The 12,782-nt window shown below is 40.8% G+C and overlaps 1 protein-coding gene across 1 annotated transcript; it reads left to right on the top strand.

Annotated features, from left to right (window-relative positions):
- The first annotated feature begins 1,944 nt into the window (after positions 1-1,944).
- LOC112571805 lies at positions 1,945-12,671 on the top strand. Its single transcript, XM_025251103.1, has 5 exons — positions 1,945-1,993; positions 5,379-5,676; positions 7,759-7,872; positions 9,695-9,772; positions 10,640-12,671. The coding sequence occupies exons 2-5, from the start codon at positions 5,647-5,649 to the stop codon at positions 11,153-11,155; spliced, it is 738 nt and encodes a 245-aa protein (XP_025106888.1). The 5' UTR covers positions 1,945-1,993; positions 5,379-5,646; the 3' UTR covers positions 11,156-12,671.
- Positions 12,672-12,782: the final 111 nt, after the last annotated feature.

Genomic DNA, 12,782 nt, shown 5'->3' with positions numbered 1-12,782 from the left:
ATATGATGACGGAGTCCGGCTAAGCTGACAACAGCATTACTAACATGAACCCACTCATCTCCCTAATTCTAGTCACCACTATAGAAACACCATACATCTCTCTCTCTCTAACTAGTATACGTCCGCACGACACCGACATTAAGGGTGGGGTAGGACCCAGGGAGTTGATATTCCCCCAACTAAAAAGGAAAAAAAAAAAAAAAAAAACCCAACCAAACAACAAACAACCTTTGATACCTATCGTTCGGCCAAAAAGACAAAGATTCATGAGAATAATGCGCATTCGAGACACTTACTGCGCGGGGTAGGACATGATGGTCCAGTCAGTCGGGTGTTTATCTGTGTCCTCGACGTCGACACCGACTGGATGTGTGAGATCCACTCACACAAAAAGCGACATGAGAGAGCTGCGAGAGTCTTTTATATCAGCATTTCTGACCTGCATACCGCCATTCACGCCTACCGGCCTTGACTTCAGCTCTGGAGGTCATCTGACTACGCAAGAGCACATTCACAGTGTCCATGCGATGATGGGGCTACGGTTTTCACCAGAAGCGTTATGTGTTTGTATCTGCATGAAGTCGAGGCAGTTTAGATGGGGATTATAAGGCTATAGCTTTTGACGAGAGCAAAAACTGGCGATAAGAACTGTGTTGTCCAAACTTTTAAGAACTATACACGACAAGAGAAACGTGGTGGTGGCTGGGACGGATATTTTAAAAATATCCAAAACATCTTGTAAGTTTGACCTCTGACCTCTGACCCAAAATTTTTAGTCGGGACTTCCCAAAGCGTACATTAGTTCGCAACTCCCATGCAGTGACAGATACCCGACCTGTCGTACGTGTCCCTGGCGTTTATCTCGACGTCAGATTGCGACACCCTAGGCTCGGCAATGATGAAAGTTGCTGCACTCAGCGGGCTGACAGTCGTTGCGAAACCCACGGTGTGTCACTGGACTTTGAAAGTACCTAAAATACCGCATGCTTTAGAAAGTAGAGTATCTGTTGTAATTTTTTTTATTATTATTAAAATTTCTTATACTTCCAAGTAAACAAGCTGACATAATGCAAACAGTTTGTACGAAAATTTCGTCTGCTGATTGTCATTTTGGAGAATCTCGCACGCACGCGCACTGGAGAAAGCATCATGAGAACAATCTCAGACTGGCCGAGTTAGTAGCCTTTCCTCTTGCATTCGAACTTGTGCAGCTTGAAACAAAAAATATCCCACGAAAAAAATGTGACCTAAAAAATGTTCAGTACCTCACCAAAGATTAAATTGTTTGTGTTCTTTTGACTCTCGTGAGCATTTCATAAAAAAGGTGAAAAGGTGAGAATCACGAAGGAAATAAGTAATACCGTGGACTGTTTGCTATTACGGTGATTTCCTGAAATCAGTTCACAGAATTATTTTTGTGGTCTCTTTAAAACACACACACACAACACACATTTAACGGTATTGTATTTTGTATTTTTGCTTATAAATGTTTCTCGCTTAACAATTCAAAAGGCTTACTAACCACAAATAGAATCAGAGTGTAACATCCCTATTCATTCATTTAAAAAAAAAGGATATATTAACTAAATAAATATAAAAGTTATTAGAACGAAGAAATATGTGTACAGAGCAGAAAAACTGCTTTGTATATGCCTTTAGATATATCTCAATTATTAATCTTATAAATTGCGAAATAACGTTGTTGAGCATCATTGCACAATTTGCTTTACATCTAAATAAGCAGCAAGATTATTATTGTAACTGTCTCTCTGTGACCTACCAAAATAATTTTTGATTACATACAATGTTTTCACGAATTTAATAATAAAAAATCTGTATCATCTTAGCCACTATGTCCTTTTACATTTTTGAAATATACGGGTTTCCAACAAAAATAGTTTTTGAAAAGATATTGCTTAAAAGTTATCCAACGAACGATCCTAGCACCCAATCCTTCTGAAATCCAGATTTGCACTAAACTTCCGGGTCAAAGGTATGTTTATTCTATCATTCGTTCTACTCTCTATTCTTAATTAGTTTATCCTGGTTACAGCTGTTTGTTGGCTGCAACTGAGGGTGTACTGTATCACTACGAAAGAGGGTTAATGTATATAACGATCTAGATATTTGTAAGTTAGGACAAGGGCTAAAGCAAACTGTTTCTGCCAACAGTTACACCACACACGCTGATAGAGTCTCACACAGGATCTATTATTATTTAATCCTGTTCCTGTTACGATCACACAGCTGTTGTGGTATGTTGTAAATGTTTAGTGCAAAACACAGGCACACATATATCTAGAGAGCATGACCACACGTTAGGTGCAGTAAATTTAATACCAACGAAGCCAGCACCAAACCACAAACCTTACTTTCAAGATGATAATGCAACGACATTCAAGGAGTCAAAGGTCGCAATAACAACAAGCAACCAAGAACCTATAATTGTATACGTCCGTGAAGGAACGAAACCGGAAAACGAGACAGCAGGGTGGGAGGAGTTTGCAGGGGAAGTTGGGTGAAGGGAAGAAAGAGGGGGAGAGGTAAAATTATATATACTATGGGTTTTTTAGTAACTCTCACACGCACGGGGGCGTAGTCGCCCTAAATAATTCCTTGACGTGTTGCTTGAAAAGGTGGGAAAGATCGAGGCGCATGCACCGATACACACCGATTTTTTTTGGAGACTTGGTGAGCCTTTTCTTGGTTAATATTTGCTTCGTGGCAAGAAATACTAGAAAAAAGCCCCTACTGTTGTAGGAGATGGTCAACACACACACATATCATATTCATTTATAAGGGTATAGTTTATGCTGACCTTTTCTGTTGTGTACATTCACAACTCACCTTAGCTTTATAAGGCTATAGTTATACAGGCATTCTGTGATATATTATGTGCATTCACAGCGTCCTTGAGTGTCGACTCATAACAACTGTATTCAGCGAAATGGAGCAGATTGTGTTAGAGACGAGCGACAGACAAAGAGCAAGTAGGACCAACCTTGTTAGAGGCGACCTCTCGTCAGCCATTCTCGTCAACCCGCTGGCTGCTTATGCTGTAGTGGGGCCTTGCCTGGTCATTTCACGAGATGAAACAAACCCGGACACTCACTTCTTTGTCAACAACAGCACAAGAACCGACTGGGTTGTTGCACGTGTTTAAAAATAGACGTCCCCTTGCGTGTAACGGTGAGCGCGTTTAAACCATGGAACAGCTGGATAGACTGAAAGATAAAAGACATTTTCCTTGGTTGTACAGTCAGGTGATCACTAACACAGCTCCACCCCCCTCATCCTATCTCCCAACACACACACATATACCAACACGTCCACAACTAACATAGCACACCAACCCTCGCACAAAAAGTAACCAGTACTTATAAGTGCGAAAAGTTCTTATGAAAAACATCAAAGCTCACAAAGAATAGAATGAACAGGCTTTGTGTGGATATATTTAAGATACACTGTTGTCATGGAGAGATTTAAAAAATGCACTAAACAGGAATTTTTAAAAACTCTACAAAAAAGATGTTATCTGCCCCTCTAATCTCTAGGGGCTACGGTTACCTCCCTTCAACGTGAAAGCAAGAGCATTCAAGATGGGGGAACCTCAGCCCACACATAATTACAACTGTTGGGTCACGTTACTGCCCCACGATTACCTAAGTACACCACTGTCTATTTTACTTATTTTGACTTCTTTTTTTTAAAACTCGATCGTGCGATGGAAGCAAACCACACTCTGCCTGTGGTGTGTACAAGTTTCTTGTTCGCGTGGGGCACTGTAGCTGCACGGACCTGCTCGGGGCAAAGTCTCACACATGATACGGACAGACAGCTCCGTTATTGAGTACTGGACACGTGCACACTGCTTCACAATGCAGGTCGCGCCGACCGTCTGCTATCTTGACATCAGACGAACTGAACAGGGAAACATTTCTTCCTCACTAATTTTTCTCTCTCGCGATATAAACCTTGTGATTAATGTACTGTGTGTGCGGTACTATTCGATTTTCTGTTATTCTTTATTATCTCGCCTAATATTATGAACTCTAATGTGTTGTTGGTGTACGAAACACACGCGTTCTTTACCCAAAACACGAAAGAAGTGTCTAAAGGTTGTCGAGATCTTTAGGTTGTTGGTGGGCCTTAGACAATTAAAGCACCACACATGTGCTACACAATTATAATTAGCTACACATTTTTCTGTCTTGTTCTTAAGCACGAAAAGCATGCTCCTTAGGAGGGTGAGTATCCGCTTTACAAATTTTGCATTATTATTATTGACTCCAGGATAGGACACACACATGAATGGAGATGACATATACTGCTTGCCCCCTTTCCTGAGTGAAGCAGAGCCACTATATATAAGTCACGAATTTCATCCTGTGATTTGTTTATAGATCGACACTGGCTTTTTCCTGTCTTCTTTCAAACAAAGAAGCTCTGGCTTAATTTGTGAAACGATACATACGTTGGTTCACTTTGTTTTACGCCACCCGCCCACCACCCGCTCTCAAGTCAAGAAAGGGGCTTGTCTTGTGATTGAAAGCAGATATCATCCATCTGCCGTGATTAATTGCGATAGAATTGTGTAAGAAAGCAAAGAGCGAAGGTGACTATAGTGATGCAGGATTTGGGTCACGCAGTGGTATCGTATACTGTGAAGTGCGAGAGCCGAGTTTTTTGGGTTTTTTTAAGTGAGAAGTGACACGTGTATCTCCTGTGTCCGACAACGCACGTTTTGAGATGACCCCTACTGCCCTTTCAATCTGGGGCTCATTCTTGAAAGAGGATTCGCTGTGGATCGAGTACCGACATTCCAACACACTTTGATCGATGGCAGATCTCTAGATACCCTTACCACGAACTAATACCCCTGTATACGTCCGTGCTCTTACCCACCACTAGGGCCGCTGAGAGCCAGCACGGGTCCCAGGGCAGACGACCTTTCCGGGCCATTTCATATCGTAAATTATATTCCCAGTATATAATAATTTGCTTACTATTCGACTGACCAAGGCCGGACCCCCTTCACAGCCGTGCTGGCCCGGGTACACCATCCCCCCTCTTCTCGTCAGGCTTCCCCACCTCCACTCAAAGTTATGCGGTTGATCATCAGGTGAACATGAGAGCAAAGGTATCCTCGTTGATGAGAGAACTGAACGGGGGAGGTTTGCGAGCGTGTTATAACTAGAACGTGTGTGTGTATGTGAGTGAGAGAGAATGTGTGTGTTAGTGAGAAAGTGTGTGTGAGCGCACGAGCGTGTGTGTGTGTGACATCAAGAAAGAGAAGAGCAGACAAAGAACAAATAATTATAGCACCTGTTGAGCTGAACTACGTTTAGCTCCCTATTGTGTGCGCATGCGTGTTTCAGCCCCGAGAAGCACAGCGAATCCGTGTCGCGTAAACATCGAGGCGGCGCCGAGGTGCTTGCGTCGCTGCCTAGAGACCGACGACGCTTCCGGCCTGTCCGAGTACTAACGAGGGTTTTCGATCGTTGTACGATGTTAATGTCTCCACCGGTCGAACGTTGTGTTCATCATTAGGAGCAAAGTGGCGCTGGCAGTCATGGCCCGCCTGACGTGAGTGATCGCCTTGAGAGAGTCAAATACTTGAGGGAGACAGAGCGCACTAGGGGCACCATGACGAGCGGAGAGATCGTTGGGAGCTGGGTGAGTGCAATCATCGAGTCAGCTTTGAAAGTGCGTGTCTGTGATAACCTCATGGTTTGTATCCCAGGCTGGGACACGTCTACACACTAGTAGGATTCTTCATAATTTGTTTGTAGGTTGGTTGGTTGGTTTGTTTGTTTGTTTTTAACTTTGTGCCGCGATATGACGCTTTGTACTCAATATATATTGGTATCTAAATCTCAACATATTTCGCCACGCGCTGGCTCGCTAACGCCTTCTTTTGTTACACTTCGTAATTGAACAGATTTTTCCCAAAGCTGCCTCCCCCTTCCTTACTGCAGCTGTGGATCACATACTCTATGTGCCCACCTTCCCACTTGATTCTTTCCCAACATCTGTATTGGAGGGATGGTCGCGAGATAACCATGCACACACACAAAAGAAGGAGTAAAATGACATTTACAGTATATATAAATATGCATCCATGCTCCTTGTACACATTCTCTCTCTCTCTCTCTCACACACACACAGCATATTATATGTAGTCCACAGATGCATATTTGTTTCAAAAATAATTTTCTGTTTGTGAAAATGTATGTGTGTGTTTGTTTCATGTTTACATAAAAGTTTGATATGATGGGTATCTTTTTATAATTGTGTACTAATGTTAATAAAGATTTGAATTTTTTTTATTTTTACATTTAGATTTTATTTCTTACATTGTTTCAGAAGCCATTATATTAGTTAATGAATTATTCACCTATACATATACAGAAACATATATGCACAACAAAACACAAAAAAAACCACAAAGTTCATATTTATTACAAAGTTTCCTGTTTACACACCATGCACACAAGCACACACATGCACGTATGTATGGTATGAAAAGAAAGTGGCCGTTAGAGTAAAATGCGAGCTTGATTCAAAGTCAGTGAAGTCAATTAAGTGATCTTATGAAGCAAAGAAAAGCTTTTCTTATAGCATTATATCAGAGAGAGAGAGAGAGCCCATTTAGGGATCTAATGGTTGGATTTCTTTTTCATGCTTTCTTGACTATTCATATCACATTGAGGCATTTCTATGCCTTAAATTGTGTAGGTGAACTGTTCTGGCCAGATACTGGTCTGACTTCAATGCATATTTCTTTCATATTGACCCTACAAACATATTACTGATGAAAATAAGTGACAGTATTTTGTAAATAATGAAATGGTGGCTATTTACAGAGCCAGTCAAATGTCTTCATACATGCATTGGCTGGACATTATTGCCTCACTTGCATTGCTTTGTAAAATTCACAAGACATTATTATCTGACATTTGATATGCATTGGTCTCTCATATCACTTCATTGCATTGAATGCATATCGATATCAGTCTCTTTTTACTGTTGGGTGTAAATTGTTGTGAAACCTGACTTGTATGGCTTTGTACCATTGGGTGTAAATTGTTGTCAGACCTGTAGCATTTTATCATTGACGATAAATTGTCAGACTTAAAATTGCTTTGAAGCTTTGGGAATAAATTCTTGTAGACCTGTATTGCTTTGTAGCATTGGCTGGATATTTATTGCTGCCACTTGACCCTTTACCATGAAGTTTAGCATTCTAGACCAACCAGTCTAACCATGCATAAAAATAACCAGGTAGTTAGTGTGCTCCACTGCATTGCAGAAGGTCACTATAGTTTGAGGTCCACTCAGGCCTGTGGCCGGAAAACTTTCCCTGCACACTTGGCAGATGCTCAAAAGAAATGTGTTACTGATCCTTCAATGTAAAAACTGCAGAAAGAGAGGAGTTGGCTTTGCCTTTAAATGTCATGCCCTAGACACAGTGAACTGCCTGTAAGGTCACTAGGCTATGAGACTGCCTTTACATTGTTTTGAGAAAAAAAGCAAGGGTTACAGGTTGTTTTTAGGGTAAGTGCATCATTGTTTAAACTGTTGTGAGAGATGGCACTATGGCTATAGATAGTTCTCAAACTAAGTGTATATCCTTGTTTGGAATACTATTTTTATCTGAAGTGACACGCTACAAGCTGTAACACAAATTGGTTGGAATGGTCAGGAATGCATTTTTGATAATCTTGAATAATATTCAGTTTTTTGTTATTGTTGCAGTTTCCTTCTGGATATTATGGGCATTTCCGCAGCAAATCTAGGAATGACTTTGTGTGTGAATACAGGCAGCTAGCAAAACCGCAGCCACCAAACAAGTTTTTCGTGAGATCAAGGGTAAATTTACCTCTGTTTGCATGTCTGCCTTCTGGCTTTTCTGTTTATGCATATATTTATATTTGTCACCTATATTTAACAAGGTTTCCTCCAAGTCATAGCCTGATGGATAATGGGCTTGACTTTGAGGTGTATGACTGAACAGCTCGGTCTACCCAGCAGACCTGAGGGAGGGGGTGGGAATTGATGTTTTACACCAAGCCAGAAATTAAGGCTACATCACGGCAAGGCAGCCTGTAAACAGATGCCACATGTAGAGGATTTGTCAGGGAGGTAAAGGCAGTGGAAGGAGGGGGCTGGACGCCTGGGCACGGTAAACCACTTGCACTGCATTGGTTATACGACCACTAGGCTATGGAGCCATCAACCTTTTTTTTTAAAAAAACCTTAATTACTGTTCGTTAATCAGTCCTCCGAGGCAATGGATATTCATATGAACTTTAAAGACCACTTTTCATGTGGTGAAAGCAAAAATTTAAAAAAAAATATATGCTTTTTTAAAATTCTGAGATCGAATAGTGGGTGATGAGAATGTCTGTATCTTCTCTTAAACACTATACCTGGTCAGTCAGCACGTCAAAACATCAACCGAATGTTATTCACATTTTATTCAACATGCAATAATGTCCGTCACGACAGCTTAACGACAACCGATAAAACGCTGCTGCTTAGACGACATGGATATAACTATGTCGGTGCTAGATTTACTGGGACAGCCACGGTTAATAATGGAGACAGGCCGTCACCTCAGGCCCCTAACAATTAAATTTTGTTCCGACACTTTTATTGTGACTCTGCATTGACACAGCTGTGTCCCTTGAGCAGAGGTAAAAAAAAAAAATCAGAAAGAGAACATTAAGGACCATTGCGATAGCCTTTGAAAAAACAAACAACCCCGCATACAGAAGAAGATAATTGTTAGAGCGTTCTTTTTCAAACAAAATACTATTCTTTCTCTCTTGTTTGAGTACATTTCCTTTTAAAACGTTTATAAACATTTTATCTATGTTTGCGGTGGTCACAAATGTGAACGTTTTCTGTCTCTCTCCTCCCTTGTTCGGATAATAGCGCAGGTTACTTTAACACCGTGTGAGCAGAATACAGTCTCTGTCCAACAAACTGTGCTGTTGGAATAGTTTCTGGATGTCAATTGTAAACACCCTTGGTTCCAACCTAAACAATAGTCCAATCAAATAATCTGATTAATAGCATCTACACGTAAACAACTTTTGAAAACGCTTCTTCCAATCCTTTCATCTGCGAACACTGAAAGATTGTGTGTGTATATATATATAGAGTCGAGTCAGGTCTCCTTCGGAAGTGTGACAGATACTAAGCTATAAATCCGTCTGGAAGTACCGGACGGGTCCGAGCTTCGTTCCTTCTGTAACGTCCTTTGCCCCTCCTCCCCCCCAAAAAAAAAAAAAAAATTGCAACCTGGACTGCTGATAACCACAATGTTGTCGCATCAAAGCAGAGGCGACACGTCAACCCACTTTCCAAAGCACTTGTAGGTAGCTCTCTGGCTAGGTCACATAAAACGAAAGTTCTAAGCAAGCCCACACGGGTAAAGAACCTATATATGCAGCTTGGGCGATTTAGTGAACAGTTCTTTATGCAGTTCTTCAATGCTTAAATTACGCTAGTCCCTCACATCCTCTCTGGGGACCAGGCAGTTCTTTGATATGACCGTAACAGTATTTTTGTAGTATTATGATTCCTTGGACTACAGCAGTTTTTCGAGATTGAACACTCGAAAATCGGTGAATATTATTATCAACGAAACTCCAATTACAGACTTTGCTATTTATGTTTATTTCAGCAACCATCAGCCAGACATCTATTTTCACACCATGACAATCGTCAATCATTCCTCTCAGACGCACTCTACTTTGAACAGGTGAGCAGGTTTGAGCTGTAGTTATTTCATGTGCACAGATTTCAAAAACGTGCTTATCATTGAAATTGGAATTACTTTCTCTTAAAGGTTATCGACCCATTCAACTGACTGGGCAAAATTCATCACAAACAAACAAGCAAACAAAAAAAACAAAAAACTTACTTAAAAATAAAATCAGCAGATACATCCAACACATTTGCAAGATATAATCCTTCAAACATCTCATTTTTGCCTCTGTGCAGCAAGAAGTGAAATTTGTGAAGAAATTTTGGATACGATAAATACCACAAACTTTCCGGTTCTGGCTGACGTTAATGACAGGCGCATCCATGTAGCGATAAGATGCCATAAATTTTATCTTTTTTGTGCATTTATTTGTTTAAATGAAGTGAAGGGAAGGCGTCTGTGCATAAGATTTGGGGACTTAATATCTTCTAATAAAGTAAATCCAGTCATTAAAGTATGCTTTTTGGTTCCCTGCTGTGAAATGGATCCAGTCATCTTGGTATCTTATAATAAAGTAAATCCAGTTATCATGGTACCTTGTAATAAAATGAATCCAGTCATTCAGTGTTTTGCGATGGAGTGAATCCTGTAATTTTTAGCATCATGTAATGAAGTAAATCCAGTCATCTTTAAATCTTATGATAAATTAAATCGAATCTTGTAATGAGGTAGATCCATTGATTTCGAAAAAGAAATTGGTCTCGTATGGGCTCATTAAGGTGCAGAAATAGGAGTGAGAGAATTAGAGTTACCTGGGCATCAAATGTATTGTTTACTTACCTACTTAGTTTTTAACTTTATACATCGTTCGGCTACCACTTTAGTAATTTTTTTACTAATTTTATTTTGTTGCTGTTGCAGGGTTTGGGTAGAAAACGAAGTCCAGGGAAGGCCTACTCCTTCAAACCCGACTTCTACACTTGGATACCCATACAAAAGGAGATCGAAAGCAGTCGCCCATTGGTGTCCACATACAAACTTGACTTTACAAACAACGGTGTCAAACAGCTGTTGGTGCGGCGGCCCAAAACTTCATTTGAAGGCCCGCCCACCACTACGTATCGGTACACCCACGGAACGGCGGCACCCAACCATGAAGAATTGCAGGCCATAGCCAGCCCCGCCCTGGCCCTGAGCGCCGCCCACCGCCTGACTCGTGCCAAGTCTGCGCGACCCGCCTGCCGTGAGACCGTGGCTTCCTGTCTCTCCTGGTACCGCCCGGCTGTTCCAGCTGCTACCACCACCACAGACTTCTACACAAGCCACCCCTCTCAGTCCCTGCCCGACCCACCCCTGCTCCACGTTCCAGCACCCCCTTCAACAGCGCCGCCAGCGGTTCAGACGCCGCCTTCAGGATCTGCGATGCCAGAACAATGAATGGCCATGTGATAAGAAGGAAAAAAAGGCCTAATCTTTTTTGCCAAATTAAGCACACGTGTATAAAATCAGTGCAACTTCACTCTCAGATTTTACTGTATACCTTTGTTTGCTGTTTGATGGAAAGTCATTCTAGACACTAGTCCAGTGGATATTGTGACCTGGTCTTGAGTGGTAGGATGACACATGATCTTCAATAGGCTATGAACGCTAAGCTGGCACGGTATTATGGCTATGAAGGCGAAGCTGGCCATGTGGGCTTTTGATCCACCCATACCCCTATCCCAATCCATGGAGAGTTTGGGTAGAAATATCATATGAAACTGCCAAAGTAGTTACACTTGATACCTACATGTAAAGTGCCAGCAACCAATTGTTCGGCATTGAAAATTCCACCAACAGCAAACTTATCACTTCATTTAATTCACGGTAGAATAACTCTGCTCTTCAGGTGGTTGTCTGATTTTTGTTCACCAATATGATAGATGCTCAGCAGGTTGAAAGGACATCCTGTGCTCAAACTTCACTGCGGGTTTGTTATCCACTTACATAAAATCAGCCTGTGCACTGACACCAGGTTCAAGCTAGTAGTTATGTCACTAGCTGGATGAGAAACACAAAACCTCAAAATAAATGCTTTACTGCAGAAATGATTCTGTAATGGTTCTTGCTACTTGTCTTACCTCTTTATGCAAAGTAATTTTCTGTGATAAAGTGAAAATACTGAATTCTGCTCTGCAGCAGTATACTTTGAGAATCTCTTCCTTCATGCACAAATCTCCCTCTTTCTTACAAGGTTCCCATGTATCAGCCCAATACACCCTCAACAACTGGAGTATTGCCAGTTAGTGCTATATTTATGACACTTGACACAGGTAGAGGCTAGTGTAGCACGCAAAGCCTTATTTTGCCCTGTACATATTCTTTATAGTATATTTCATAGTAGATTATCATTGTTTATCCTTTAAAAAAAGTCTGCCTACTTAAGATTTCTTTTTTGCTTATAGTAAATCTATTAATCTAAAATATTTATCCAATTTACATAAAATCTTTTGTGCCCTTTCCCATTAGCAACAAATAACGGCCTTTTCAAAACGTTTAAATGATTTCACTTATTTAATGCATGAATGTGGTCAAATTCATCAGTAACAACAGATTCCCAAAACCATTTTAATACCCTAATGCTTAAAACTTCAAAGATGCTACACTAAGGACTAAGGGGAATGTTACTGTTTATGTTCAAACCCCTCTGATCATAGCTGGAGCCCTTGGATTTAGAACTATAAGTGTATAGTACTCATTTTGAATCCAGTTCATTGCTCACTGTTGTATAGTATCAGAATTTTATTTTTTGTACAGATTTTGGGGTACACTACTTTTAAACACAGCTTGATAGTTCTGGCTTTGGAGCACCTTGCTTTGCTGGTATCTATGTATCTGTCCATTTACTCAGCATCCGTAAGAATTAGAATAAATAAAAATTATGAACAGTATTTTGTGCTATTTTTTTCATGCATTAGTTGAGTTCAGCTGTTTTCTGTTGTTCATCTGCCCAGAAATCTGCAGCAGGCATGATCTTATAATGAGAGGTCTTCTAAGGTGGTCACGAGAAACAGAACTGAGCAAA

The sequence above is a fragment of the Pomacea canaliculata genome, linkage group LG9, assembly GCF_003073045.1.
Source record: "Pomacea canaliculata isolate SZHN2017 linkage group LG9, ASM307304v1, whole genome shotgun sequence".
NCBI lineage: Eukaryota > Metazoa > Mollusca > Gastropoda > Architaenioglossa > Ampullariidae > Pomacea > Pomacea canaliculata.
The sequence above is the reverse complement of the archived record's forward strand: the minus strand, read 5'-3'. Positions and strand labels throughout refer to the sequence as shown.